The 11,663-nt window shown below is 53.2% G+C and overlaps 5 protein-coding genes across 5 annotated transcripts; 4 read left to right on the forward strand and 1 right to left on the reverse strand.

Moving 5' to 3' along the window:
- Nucleotides 1–889: 889 nt before the first annotated feature.
- A1O1_04667 (uncharacterized protein) lies at nt 890–3,004 on the forward strand (the record flags this gene model as incomplete). The annotated part of the gene is made up of 3 exons (XM_007725557.1): nt 890–1,189; nt 1,252–1,356; nt 1,418–3,004. The coding sequence occupies 3 exons, from the start codon at nt 890–892 to the stop codon at nt 3,002–3,004; spliced, it is 1,992 nt and encodes a 663-aa protein (XP_007723747.1).
- A 1,343-nt stretch (nt 3,005–4,347) lies between these two features.
- Nucleotides 4,348–5,291, forward strand: A1O1_04668 (uncharacterized protein; the record flags this gene model as incomplete). Its single annotated transcript, XM_007725558.1, has 2 exons — nt 4,348–4,716; nt 4,974–5,291. 2 exons carry the CDS (start codon nt 4,348–4,350, stop codon nt 5,289–5,291), a joined length of 687 nt encoding a protein of 228 aa, XP_007723748.1.
- Nucleotides 5,292–6,196: 905 nt separating this feature from the next.
- A1O1_04669 (uncharacterized protein) lies at nt 6,197–7,741 on the reverse strand (the record flags this gene model as incomplete). Its single annotated transcript, XM_007725559.1, has 1 exon — nt 6,197–7,741. One exon carries the CDS (start codon nt 7,739–7,741, stop codon nt 6,197–6,199), a length of 1,545 nt encoding a protein of 514 aa, XP_007723749.1.
- Nucleotides 7,742–8,254: 513 nt separating this feature from the next.
- A1O1_04670 (uncharacterized protein) lies at nt 8,255–9,325 on the forward strand (the record flags this gene model as incomplete). Its single annotated transcript, XM_007725560.1, has 2 exons — nt 8,255–8,418; nt 8,470–9,325. 2 exons carry the CDS (start codon nt 8,255–8,257, stop codon nt 9,323–9,325), a joined length of 1,020 nt encoding a protein of 339 aa, XP_007723750.1.
- Nucleotides 9,326–10,188: 863 nt separating this feature from the next.
- Nucleotides 10,189–10,707, forward strand: A1O1_04671 (ribonuclease T1; the record flags this gene model as incomplete). Its single annotated transcript, XM_007725561.1, has 2 exons — nt 10,189–10,215; nt 10,264–10,707. The coding sequence occupies 2 exons, from the start codon at nt 10,189–10,191 to the stop codon at nt 10,705–10,707; spliced, it is 471 nt and encodes a 156-aa protein (XP_007723751.1).
- Nucleotides 10,708–11,663: the final 956 nt, after the last annotated feature.

Consider the following 11,663-nt stretch of genomic DNA (forward strand, 5'->3'; position numbering starts at 1 on the left):
GAAATGATACAGACTCCATACGCAGCCACAGCCGGGACGACCAAGTTATCAAGACACGAATGCGGGCCATGCTTCCTGGACGCTCCTGCTACCGCCCACAGCTTGGACGGAAAACTCCAGAGACGCTCCTGCAGAGCAAACAAAGGGTGGTCTCAAAGATCAGTCTCTGTCGCTCTCTGGCATTCTGGACCCTGAAAGTCACAATCATACTGTTCAGAAGATGCCTCTTGTCTTTGATTTGGCTACGGCTCGCATCTCTACGGCGTGTATTGCCTTCTCAGATGACTGAACCCAACAGCGCACGGCAGACTCAACTGCTTTGGGGCGTCATAATAGTCTGCATTGTTTTCCTCGGTTTCGCTGTGTTCTTGTGTCATTGGCTTTGGGGGTCGATCCGAAGGAAGCTTGAGCAGTGGCGCCATACCTTCTGGTCACTGATCATTCTGTTACTGGCACTGATGCAAACCTTCCTGTCGGCAGCCTGTGCACTGATAACAAAGAGCTTTCCGGGCGCAGCGCGGTGTCTTCTCAGCCTGCGTTTGAATGTGCAGTGGATTTTTCGGAAACATTTCATGCAGCCAGGAGTTGGACAAAACTTGGATGCCTTGAGCCATAGCCATCTGTCCTCCGATCAGACCTTTCAGGACGGGTGGCCTGCGCCTGGTTACGGGTACCGTCAGACCCTTTCTGGTGAAGGAGACCGTGGAGATTCTGCGCCGGCCTAGAGATCAGGTTGAGAAGGGAAGGCTATATTGATTGCTCAGAAGAGTCTGCTTGTGTGTCAGCGTCGAATCTGGCCAGCCTGGGAATGAGGACTGGATAAGACTAGAATACCGATACCTGGTCGAGAAGGGCAGAGACCTCAAAGCGTGCCGTTGATCTCTTCATGATGGACAATCAAGACCCCGACCTGACCCCGAGGGTCGTCAGGGTGGCCCACGTGGACTTGAATGTGACCGACAGTGCTTCCTCGACGAGATCGTCGCAGAAGAGCCGAAGATTCAGCCTCAGGTCATTGTCGGGATCGTTGTCGTCGATTTGGAGCCGAGAGAGCACGTCGCGCACTCGCAGCGATATCAGCCAAGACCAGGCTTCGCACGGCTGCAGCTCCTTTTCCACCCTCCTCACCACCCACCACGCACTCTCGCACACAGCGCAGCAAGATCTTCTGGTCAAGATCGAGAACACGGTAAGCATGTTTCTACACTCAGGTGTCATTCTGCCTGAAGACTTCTACTGACTGCGGTCTAGCCGTTGCCTGCTCTTCGCCGCGTTCCTGTCTCCAAACTTCCTCACACTCCAACTCTCACTCAATCGACGACACACAAAAGATACAGATTAGACCGACACTTCAGGGTAAGCCATCCGAAGGTCTTGCATCCTATTGATCCTTTGGCTTATTCTCATCTCTCTACAGGCGTTTCCGAAGCCGTTGTCGTCGCAGAAGGCTCCCACGCCAGTCTGTAGAGACCCTCCAACCTCACACCACAGACCCGGCCCTCTGCAACGGATCTGTCCAAACATCATGGCCAGCACCAGCGTGTCCGTGAGCAGCAACTCCAGCAACGACGAGCCTGCCAATGGGGGTTCAACCGTCGACAACCACACTGCTGTGAACAGTGAGCGCTTTGGAGTCGAGAGGGTCGCCAACGACGTCTCAAACAATGGCACAAGTGCCGACAGCGGGTTTCCCGACGGTGACTACGTGAACCGGGTGCTCGGGCCTCTACACCTGAGGCAAACCCAAATCTCCTCCAACAGAACGAGCCGCAACAGCCTCGAAACGGCGGCAACGTCCTTTGACGAGACCCTGGCCAGCCGTGTGAGGCCGATTTCGCAGCACCTGGCGCAAAGCCCAAACCCTCTGCGAGCTCCTCGGCCTTCGTTGGAGAGCGATGGCAGCAGCATGTTTCCAGGCGTCTCGCTTTCGACAGAAGACATTCCCCTCCCAGCCATTGCCGCAGTCAAGATCGACACTTTCACTACCACATCGTTTGGCCAGAAGTCAAATTTCAGTGCAACTGCGCATGCCATCTTCAGTGTCACCATTGTCCCCCAAAATGCTTCCATGGCCGAACCTGAATCAGACGCCGAGTCAGATCTGTTCCCTTTGCCTCCCTATCGTCTGCTGGACAACTATGCTGGACATTTGACCGACTTGCAAATGCAGACTTTCATCTCCGGCCCCGGCACCAAGCTTGTTGAAATGGGCCCCACCAAACGCGAGACACTACATCTGGGCGACAACTGGGTCAGTGCCGTGCACTTTGGGGTCAAAGAGACCAGTTTGGCTTCCAGATTGTCCACTTCTGTCCGATCCAAGGGAAACCAGAATCTAGCACAATGTCAGGAGAATTCTGCATCACTTTCCATCATCGAACATTGGCTTGATGTCCTTAAAATGGACAATCGCAAGAAGAATGAAGCTATTGTTGTCACAGTTGTCATCAAATACCGTCATACGTTCATGCCTGCAGACACGTGGCTTGAAACGAGCTCGTCTTCCACAATCGACATCTTCGCGTCAGAGGCTGCAATGAGAGCAGCTCAGAAAGGCAAATCCAAGGCTCGCAGTTCAGCAGATATGGACTTGTCAGACGTTTACAGGACCTACACCGCCGATCCTTTGCAGCGAACTCTTGTTTGTGGCATGGTCGTTCGTCTCCTCAATCCACGCTGTGCCAACCTGAGGCTGTACAGTCTCCGAGCTGACGCTGAGGCAAATCATCCCACCATTCGTGCAGTCGATGCCTTGAGACTTCTGAGTGAGGTCCGTGAGTGTTTCGGATCTGGCCAGGATTACCATATCAACCTCGACCTCGGTACTCTGGAAGAGTACTACAAAAACGCTCTCACCAAGGAATCTCACCCTACCCAAGGCACTACGATTGCTCGCTCTGTTCGCCGTCACGCACAAACCATTGTCAAGAAGCTGTCACCACAGAAGCTGGTGAAGAAGTCCTCGGGAGGTGGAAGGGCCGAGACGGAGGGGTCTGTGATGTAGAACATGCTTGATGACAGGCCAGCGGGCGGTAGATGTTGCTAGGAGCTTGATAGCGAGCATAGCGCCGACCAGGCTGCCCTGGTCTGGCAGAAATGAGACAATCTTCCGGGCTGAGTGAGGAGGAAAGCCTTCTCGATGGCGGCTTATGGGGGCCACCATGGCTCTAAGAGCATGATTTAATACATCTCCACATGCCACTTTTCCGTTCCTTTCTTTTCCTCTGCTTTCCGACCTTGGACGTGACCTTAGTAGGGGACCGCTGCCGATGGGGCTGCTGCTATGGACATGGCTTGCTGGCGGGCTCCTCGCCCAGATGGGTAGGTACCTCAATCCTCACTCGGGGGGCACACTGTATGAGTTGTAGCAAAAGGGATGGTAGAGATGACGATCTCTCCACTTACAACTGACCCCGGTGCGGCCAGGGAGTGTGTATTTCTTTTCCATTCCTTGATTTCAGATACCGCCTGGCCGGACTTCGAGCACAACTAGCTGCCTGTGGCCGTTAGCCCAGTCCGGACTCCGTACGTATCAACGACGAGCTGGCCAGCTTATCTTGCACCGGAGCCCGATGGATGGATCCAGATAAGAGAAAGGACGGGTGCTACTACTAATTGAGAGGACCCCGGTCTCTTTACCCCGGTCTTGTTGCCCCTGTGGCTTCTTTTGGTGACAGCCTCGTGCGGGTCCATTTTCCATTTGGCCAATCAGGACACGCATATAACGACATCTATGATTCTTCTTCTTCCAACCCGCGAATTTCAAACTCCGTCCACTTCGCTTCAGGCCAACTCTTCTCTCCCCTACTAAATAACAGTCTAACACCGACGCTGGTCTGTTTCCGTCGCCTTTGGCGTCCAACAAGGTAAGCTTTCAAGCCGTGTCTGCATCTGCATCTCCACTGCATGCCGTCGACCCGTCCTTGCAGGTCCGGAATCCAGATCCCTGTGTGTTGTTATCTAGCTGCCGCTTGACGGGGTGAAACCATATCTCCGGTCACCAAAACGGGGAGATCAGGCAGATCAGGCAGATCAGGTTTGTTATCGTATCGGAGATGGCGCGAATCTTGTTCCAGCTTCTGGCGCCCGAGAGAGAGAGAGAGAGAGAGAGAGAGAGAGAGAGAGAGAGAGAGAGATACATGCGAAGCCCTTTGAGATGTCATGTCCCGTTGTCGTGGTTCCCAATGTTCTTTTCTGTTCTTGAACCGTCGGCTGTATACCGTCCTAAGGTCTTCCTTTCCACTACGTACCTTTTCCTTTCCACTCCTTTTCGTCCCCAACTACACCCTTTTTCTGGCCTTGCCAGACGATGGCAGCGAATTGATTGATAGTCACTGCCACGCTGTCATGGGCACCTTCAGTCCTGGCGTGACCATCATCCTCGCCGCCGTTGCATTACTCCTCCTCATCTGTTTCGCCTGGGCCATCTACGCCCATCTGATGCCATACCTACGGCACCCTCGAAGTAGGCCCGTCCTGACCCTACCACAACAAAACACACAACAGCCCGATGTCAAGAACCGCCAGGCCGAGCTGAGAAGGTCTCTGTACGGCACGCCGCATCTGCTGTTCCAAGAGCCGAGGAATGATATTTCAGACTACTATACCTTGCAGCACTCCCACTCCTATTTTTCGACGCATGCTTTGGACTTTTCGCGACCTCCGTCGTCCTCGGCCCTTCTTTCTGGAGATATTCACTCGTCTTTACTGCAGCGGGTAGACTCGCCTCGGTCACGATCTCATTCACGATCACGATCACGATCACGATCACATTCACGCTCACACTCACGCTCACAGTCCCAGTCACGCAGTCGAACCCGTCCCCAACCTTCCACTCGACACATGGCAGATCTCCGAACATCGTTATATTCCGAACCGGGCCTTCTCCAGACCGACGCACGCAGCTCAACCTATAACCTCATTCTCGACGTGCCGGACAGCATAGCCGATGCTGGTGCTAATGCTAGTGCTAGTGCTGGCAATGCCACTGGGACGGGATCCGGGTCGAGTTCAAGACCAAAATCACGACGTTACGATTCCTCCACGAGCCTGAAATCTCTGAAATCCCAGAACCGCAGATCCGCGCCTCCGCTTGTAACCGAAATGCCCAAGTCCAAGCCCATGGCATGGCCATTGCCGTTGGCACCAGACTTTCGTCTGTCCCTGCCGAGTTCACCATCGCCTTCACCTTCACATCGAAACGCCTCTATATCCGATTTGATGCCGGCCTTTCTGTCACCGTCGCCGTATACGCGTGGTCCAGCAATGTCCGCTACGACGTTCATGAATAGTTCGAGACACTCGCTGCCGAATTTGGAAGGATACTTTGCGTCAACGGCAACCGCAATGCCAATGACTGGGGCAGTGGCAGTGGCTGGGCCAAGTCCTAGTCCAGGATCAGGATCAAGACCAGACGCGGGATCAAGATCAAAGTCCAGATCAAGCCAAAAACGCTCGTCGTATACTGCCAGCGGTGAAAATACGCCTGGAACCCGTACGCCACCGCATGCCGTGCTGGCGGCGCGGAGGTCTAGTACTACTCCTCTATCTACGTCGATGTCCCCGTCGTTGGCGATTCCACCATTGCCGGAAAGGATTGAAGCTCAGACGAGGCTTACACTTCCCGTTGATGGTCATGACGGATGGCAGCTAGGAGTGGCAGTATGACGCGGCATGCCGGCGACGTGTCACAAAGACTGACTTCAAGACAAGAAGAGGCTTGTTAGGATGAGAAAAAAAAAATTGGCAGTGGCATGAGAACTGACTGCTTTAATATCAGACTCAATGCCGCGGGTCACTCAACTCGAACGGAATGGCCACGTTATGGAAGTATATATTCCGTATCTAGAAACCCTCTACAGCATCTGAGCGTGAGCGTTGGCGTTGACATCTATCTGATGAGAGGATCAATATATGTCTTCCGTGAAAAACTCGTGGCAAGTACGGTCTGAGTAGATTGTGTATACCGAACCTGAGACTAGGGGGTTTTTCCATTTCTTCATCACATCATTATCGTCACCAAGAGCATCTGCTATCCCCATCGTTGCGAGGCCTTGGAGCGTTCCCAGGGTCAGTACCACTTTCTCACTGCCTCTGGGTCCCGTCATTCAAAGTATATACCTATTCTGGCACTTCCACCCGTAAGAGTTGATCACTGTTGTTGCCTCGACCGACTCCTCGCAAAGAAAGATTGTGATCAGGCTGCACATTGGTATTGGCCATTGTCACCATTACCCCTAGCAGTGTCACCACCACCACCACTAGCAGCGTCTCCATCTCGGAGACTAGCAGCAACACAATCCACAGCACCTGTATTCCGACGGTGGTCATGATCGTGATTACGATTCCAACCAATCGGAGCTCCATCATCGTTGAACCTCGCCCACTCAAACCATCCGCACCCTTCACCACCTTCCGGCCTGTTGCCCATTTGACACATCCACATATACCGACCCCGAGTGGCCTTCTGCTTCTGCACGGTCTTGAGCACGCACGGCACGCCGCAGCGACATTTGGGGGTATTTTTGGGCCGGAATTCCTCCCGATACCAGCGGTAAGTGATGTTGATGCGTTTGTTATCCGCGATTGGGTGCGGCGTGATCGTCTGGGCCGGGGCAATACTATGTTTCCATTCCTCCTGCATCTCGGCGTGCATGACCAACAACGAGTTATGAGGGGGATGAATTGCGATCTGGCCCGAGAGATCGGCCGACGACGAAACCGCAGCAGATTGCCTTCCCGAAGGCTCGGGTATTGATGTCTTGCCGCCGTCATCGTCCTTGGGCACGATCTTGCGGACCCGAAACTCTCTTGCGACACCGAGGCTCAAACTCCCGATCACCGCGCGCGGGCCTAGATACGACAACTGGTCCGAGTGGTAGCCGACGTGTTGGGCGCCGCCGTCGTAGCAGTTCACAAACGCGGCGTTGGGCTGCCATGGCTTCGACGACTGGTACTGCAGTTTATTCGCGCCCGGGTTGAAGTCGCGGATGCGGATGGCGATCTCGGTGTTGACGGCGTCGCGGACCAGGTCGCTCACTTGCCGCATAACAGGCAGGATCTGCCGAATGTCCCCCAAGTCGTTGCCGTTGTAGTAGTATTCGCTCCTCTGCCGTTGCAGCTCGGCGAGGCTCTCGACGTAGAAACATGCCGTGTGAGGCGATTTGACCACGTTGTCGAAGAGCTTGAACCTGATGCTCTCGTAGCTGGGCACTTCGGCGAGCAGCTCCTCGAGCAATGCGTTGGCCAGGTCGGTCGGGAGGAAGTTGTGGATGACGGAACAGGGAGTGTGTTGTGCAATGTCCTCCGGCGTGTACAGATGTAACGTCTTGCCCTTTTTCGTCAAGATTGGAGCCCTTGCCGAACCCAACCTTTTCTTTTCCGCCGCTGTGAACGGAAGTGCACTTTGCAAACCAGGAGTGGCGAGTCGACCTCGTTTGGCTGTGGGCGATGTGCTTGCGTTCTCGATTTCGGTCGTGCTGCTCGTGGACACAGCCAGTGTCTGGAGGGCGTCTTCCACCGAACCCTCGCAGCCCAAAAGGATTTCAAGGAGATCCTCTGGAGACCTGTCAGGGCGGAGCGACGAGAGGATTGCTAGCTTGACATCGGTGGTTTCTTCCTCGCGTGGTTCTCTATCTTCTGTATTGAATTGTGTGGTCGGTTGCCAGTCCGTGACAAAGTCGAAGTCAGCCTCCGGCGACGGCGAAATACGACGCCTCTTGCGGGATATGAAGGCATCCATGCTGGGATCGAGCATGTAAGGAATACGCCTTCCCTGATCCTCTGCTTGGAGCCATAGTCAGAAGAGTTGCGCAGCCAGAGCCAGATTGAATGCGTGGCGTTGTTGCTCTGGAACTGGCGAGTCATCGATCACTCATTGAGGATGTTGGCTGCGGTGATGCCAGATGCCAAAATACCTTATTATTAAGTAGTAGTAGATACTAGTACTAGTAACCCCATGTGCTAGTAGTATAATACCCGGGGAAGAATTCGGCAGTGATTTGCTACCTAGACACGTTCTGTTCTAAGCGTTATCTTATCTGTAATACCACAGCCCGGTCTCTAATTTTCATTAGGGCCACGCTATCAGCTAATTACTCTCTAATGACTTCTCTGTTCTCCTAGTATAATCCCTCGGCTGTCGACACGGTGAAATTCGTCCTCATGCATTCTGACGCATCAAGATCAAGCTGCTTCTCTCGCAAGTTGTGATGGCGGCGCCGAATAGGCCCTTCAACCCACCGCCTGAGACGCCATGCTAGAATTTCGCACCCAGGGCTTTCAAGGCTATGCGGTCAAGTATTCTCCTTTCTTCGACAATCGATTAGCAGTTGCGGCATCGGCGAACTATGGATTGGTGGGTAATGGACGTCTCTATATCTTGGAGTTGACACCACAGGGCATCCAGCCTCTCAAAAGGTAGGTCGACCCTGGCAACAGTACACGGATGAGGATGGACTGACGGGTTAGTTATCCTACACAAGACGCCCTTTACGATGTAACACACTCCGAAGCGCATTCATTCCACGTCCTCACCTCTTCTGGAGACGGATCCCTCCGACTCTACGACACGTCTCTGGCACCTGAATTTCCCATCGCCACCTTCCAAGAACACTCCCGGGAAGCGTTTTCCTGCAGTTGGAACCTCACCTCGAAAGCCACCTTTGCGTCCTCCTCGTGGGACGGGACTGTCAAGATATGGAATCCAGAGCGACAACAGAGTCTGTTAACGTTGCCGACACATTCATGTACCTACAGTACCCAATGGAACCCTTATACAGACGGCATGCTCAGCGCAGTGTGCTCTGACAGCCACTTACGAGTCTGGGATCTGAGAACGCCCGCCAGCGCCAGCAATCACCTCACGATGCAGATTCCGATTCATGCAGCACCCCTCTCTGTCGGAGTTGGCAAACTGCAGCCCACCTTCCCGCCAGCCGAAGCACTCACACATGACTGGAACAAATACCGAGGAACGATTGTGGCGACGGCTGGAGTGGACCGCATCATCCGAACATTTGATATACGGCAGCCCAAAGGGCCGCTTCAGTTGTTACAAGGCCACGGATATGCCGTGCGGAAGGTTGCGTGGAGTCCACACCTGCCAGATTTATTGCTGAGCGCCAGTTATGACATGACATGTCGCGTCTGGACAGATGGAGGTGACCAAGGTGGACAGGCCAGAGAGCTTGGTAGCATGGGTCGACATACCGAGTTTGTGACCGGGGTCGACTGGTGTCTATTCGGTAGCGAGGGGTGGGCGGCGAGTTGTGGTTGGGATGAACGTGTCTGCGTGTGGGATGTACGAGCGTTCATGCATCCGTGATCTGAATGTTATGATTGTAAATATGTACTCGGACCTGGAGGTGCGACTGGCTTATCGCGCTCAGCGTCTCGGACATTGGATTTTACGATGAGATGGGTCTTCCTCGCGCATGGAAACACGCCGGTGACACCACAATGACAGAAATGAACGTTCAACCGATTCTGATTGAGGAGGACGACAGTGAAGGGCGAGTCTCCCCGCCGCCTCCTCATGTAACCTTCTGCACGACCTTGTCGAGAGGTCAGACAGATGGCATTCCTGTAGTAGATTGCTTGAGTACCTCCTCAACCAATCAGGCTGCATACAAGGGGGGTCAAGGGTCTGCTTCGACAGAGTGGAACCAAGCAATCGTGCTTCAAGACAACTTCGTCCCATTCCCCTTCTGGTTCCTTGCTCTTCTACATCTTGATAGGTCGTCTTGTCATATTCGTCGAGTTTCGTGTTCGTTGGAGCATTTATCGCTTACACCTAGCGGTCATCAACTTGCTTAACGGCCCCAGCAGGGGCCAACCACTCGACGCAAAAGATGTTGTCTGTATGTAAGTCTTTGCACTCTCATCATGTCGGCTAGTCTCAAAAACGTGGGTCGAGATGGGTTCACAATCAAATGGAGGAGTATGCCCCATTGTTTCTCAAATATCTACCAATTTGAAAGATATGCTTCCATCGGGGAATCGTCCTTGAGATGGCATTGATAAGAGATGAATGATCCCTTGTTATCCGCCATGGTTTATATACCAGAGACAGCCTGTCAGAGCTGGCAAGAACAATCTCACAGCATCTAGGAAGCATCATCTGGCGGCCAACAGGCTACACAGACTACTCTCTCATATCACTCAGCCTCGCAAGACGACGGGGCCAACATGACAACAAATATGTATCTCCCACAGGTACGTCTGAGTTTTGCCTCTCGTCAGTCGCCGTCTAACATCCTCAAGATCACCATCAGTTTCTTTCTTGCCATGACGCCAGTTCTCTCCCTACCACCAGGGTTCTTACACAAAGGCTTTCCAGCACCATCGCTCTATCCTATCGAATTCAACCCCGTTCTCTCAAGGAGAAAGAGTTGTGCCGAGACATGCGGCACCGTCTGCTACTACCAGTCGACCATCGACAAGGCTGTCGCCGAGGGCTATTCGCTATATCAATCCGGCCAGACGGAGGGTTCTGACGAGTATCCACATAAATACAACGACTACGAAGGGTTCGATTTCCCGGTAGCTGGCCCCTACTATGAGTTTCCAATCCTGCATACGTTCAAAGCCTATGACGGTGGAAGCCCAGGGCCCGACAGAGTCATCTTCAACACGAACGGAGATTTGGCCGCTGTGATCACCCATACAGGAGCGAGCGGGAACGATTTTGTCGAGTGTGATGGGTGAAGCCATCTCTGCATATGTCGAAGTACTGGAGGCCGCCTTTGCTAACATCCAGTGAAGAGAGATACCAAAGCAATCCAGCACCTGCACATCTGTCCTTTTCTCCCTGCCGCACCATCTATTTCTCCCGCGCACACAACCACAACACCCAAAAACTCTACGCCTCGGCCGTTCGAACCGGCAAAAAGTTGACGAACGGCACATTTCTGCATACCTTCCTGGTTGTTGGATCAGATGTATTCCTCCTCATCTGATCCGGAAGGCCCCTTCCACCAACCCACTGCAAAGCGACCTACTCTCCTCGAGGAGGAATACCATGGCCCCTGTTTCCAGCTACGCCATAGGGCTCTTTATGTAGCTTCAGTCTGCCATTTGCGGAGGAAAAGTGCGAATTTTAAATATATAAGGTGACCAAAAGTGAAGTGAAAGTGAAGTGAAGATATCAAACTATTGACTCGAAATACCTGGACTTGGTCCACTCGTGACTCGCTCTACATCAGCGAGACTCTATTCGCTTGTTCCAGACAACCTGCTCTCTGAACAAGAGGATACACAATACATCTTCTTCGTTTTGTCTATGATGAGTCCCTGATAGGAACTGGGGTATTTGAGCAATGACTTGATCACGGACGCCCGCATGCAAATGGAGGTGATTGACGATGCGCAGATACGCCTAAGTGGCTTCAGTGAGCCTCCACTTTGCCATTCGTGCGCCCACTATCGAGCTTGAGTGACGGTTTCTGGCATATCATGAGAACATACAAGGCAGTGTTGCGGCTGCGTGAGACAGGGGCTCCCTCTCTAATGATCGACTTCTCGGTCTCATCAGACCACGATTGGATTGGGGCCGGTCCTGAAATGGCTCGCATGCTATCGAATCTAATGTCGAAGAGTATACAACTGGGTGTGGAATGAAATGCACACCTCCGGGTCAGTCCGTAAGGGTACAACCTTGGAGC

Source organism: Capronia coronata, assembly GCF_000585585.1.
Source record: "Capronia coronata CBS 617.96 chromosome Unknown acBCG-supercont1.4, whole genome shotgun sequence".
Taxonomy (NCBI): Eukaryota; Fungi; Ascomycota; class Eurotiomycetes; order Chaetothyriales; family Herpotrichiellaceae; genus Capronia; species Capronia coronata.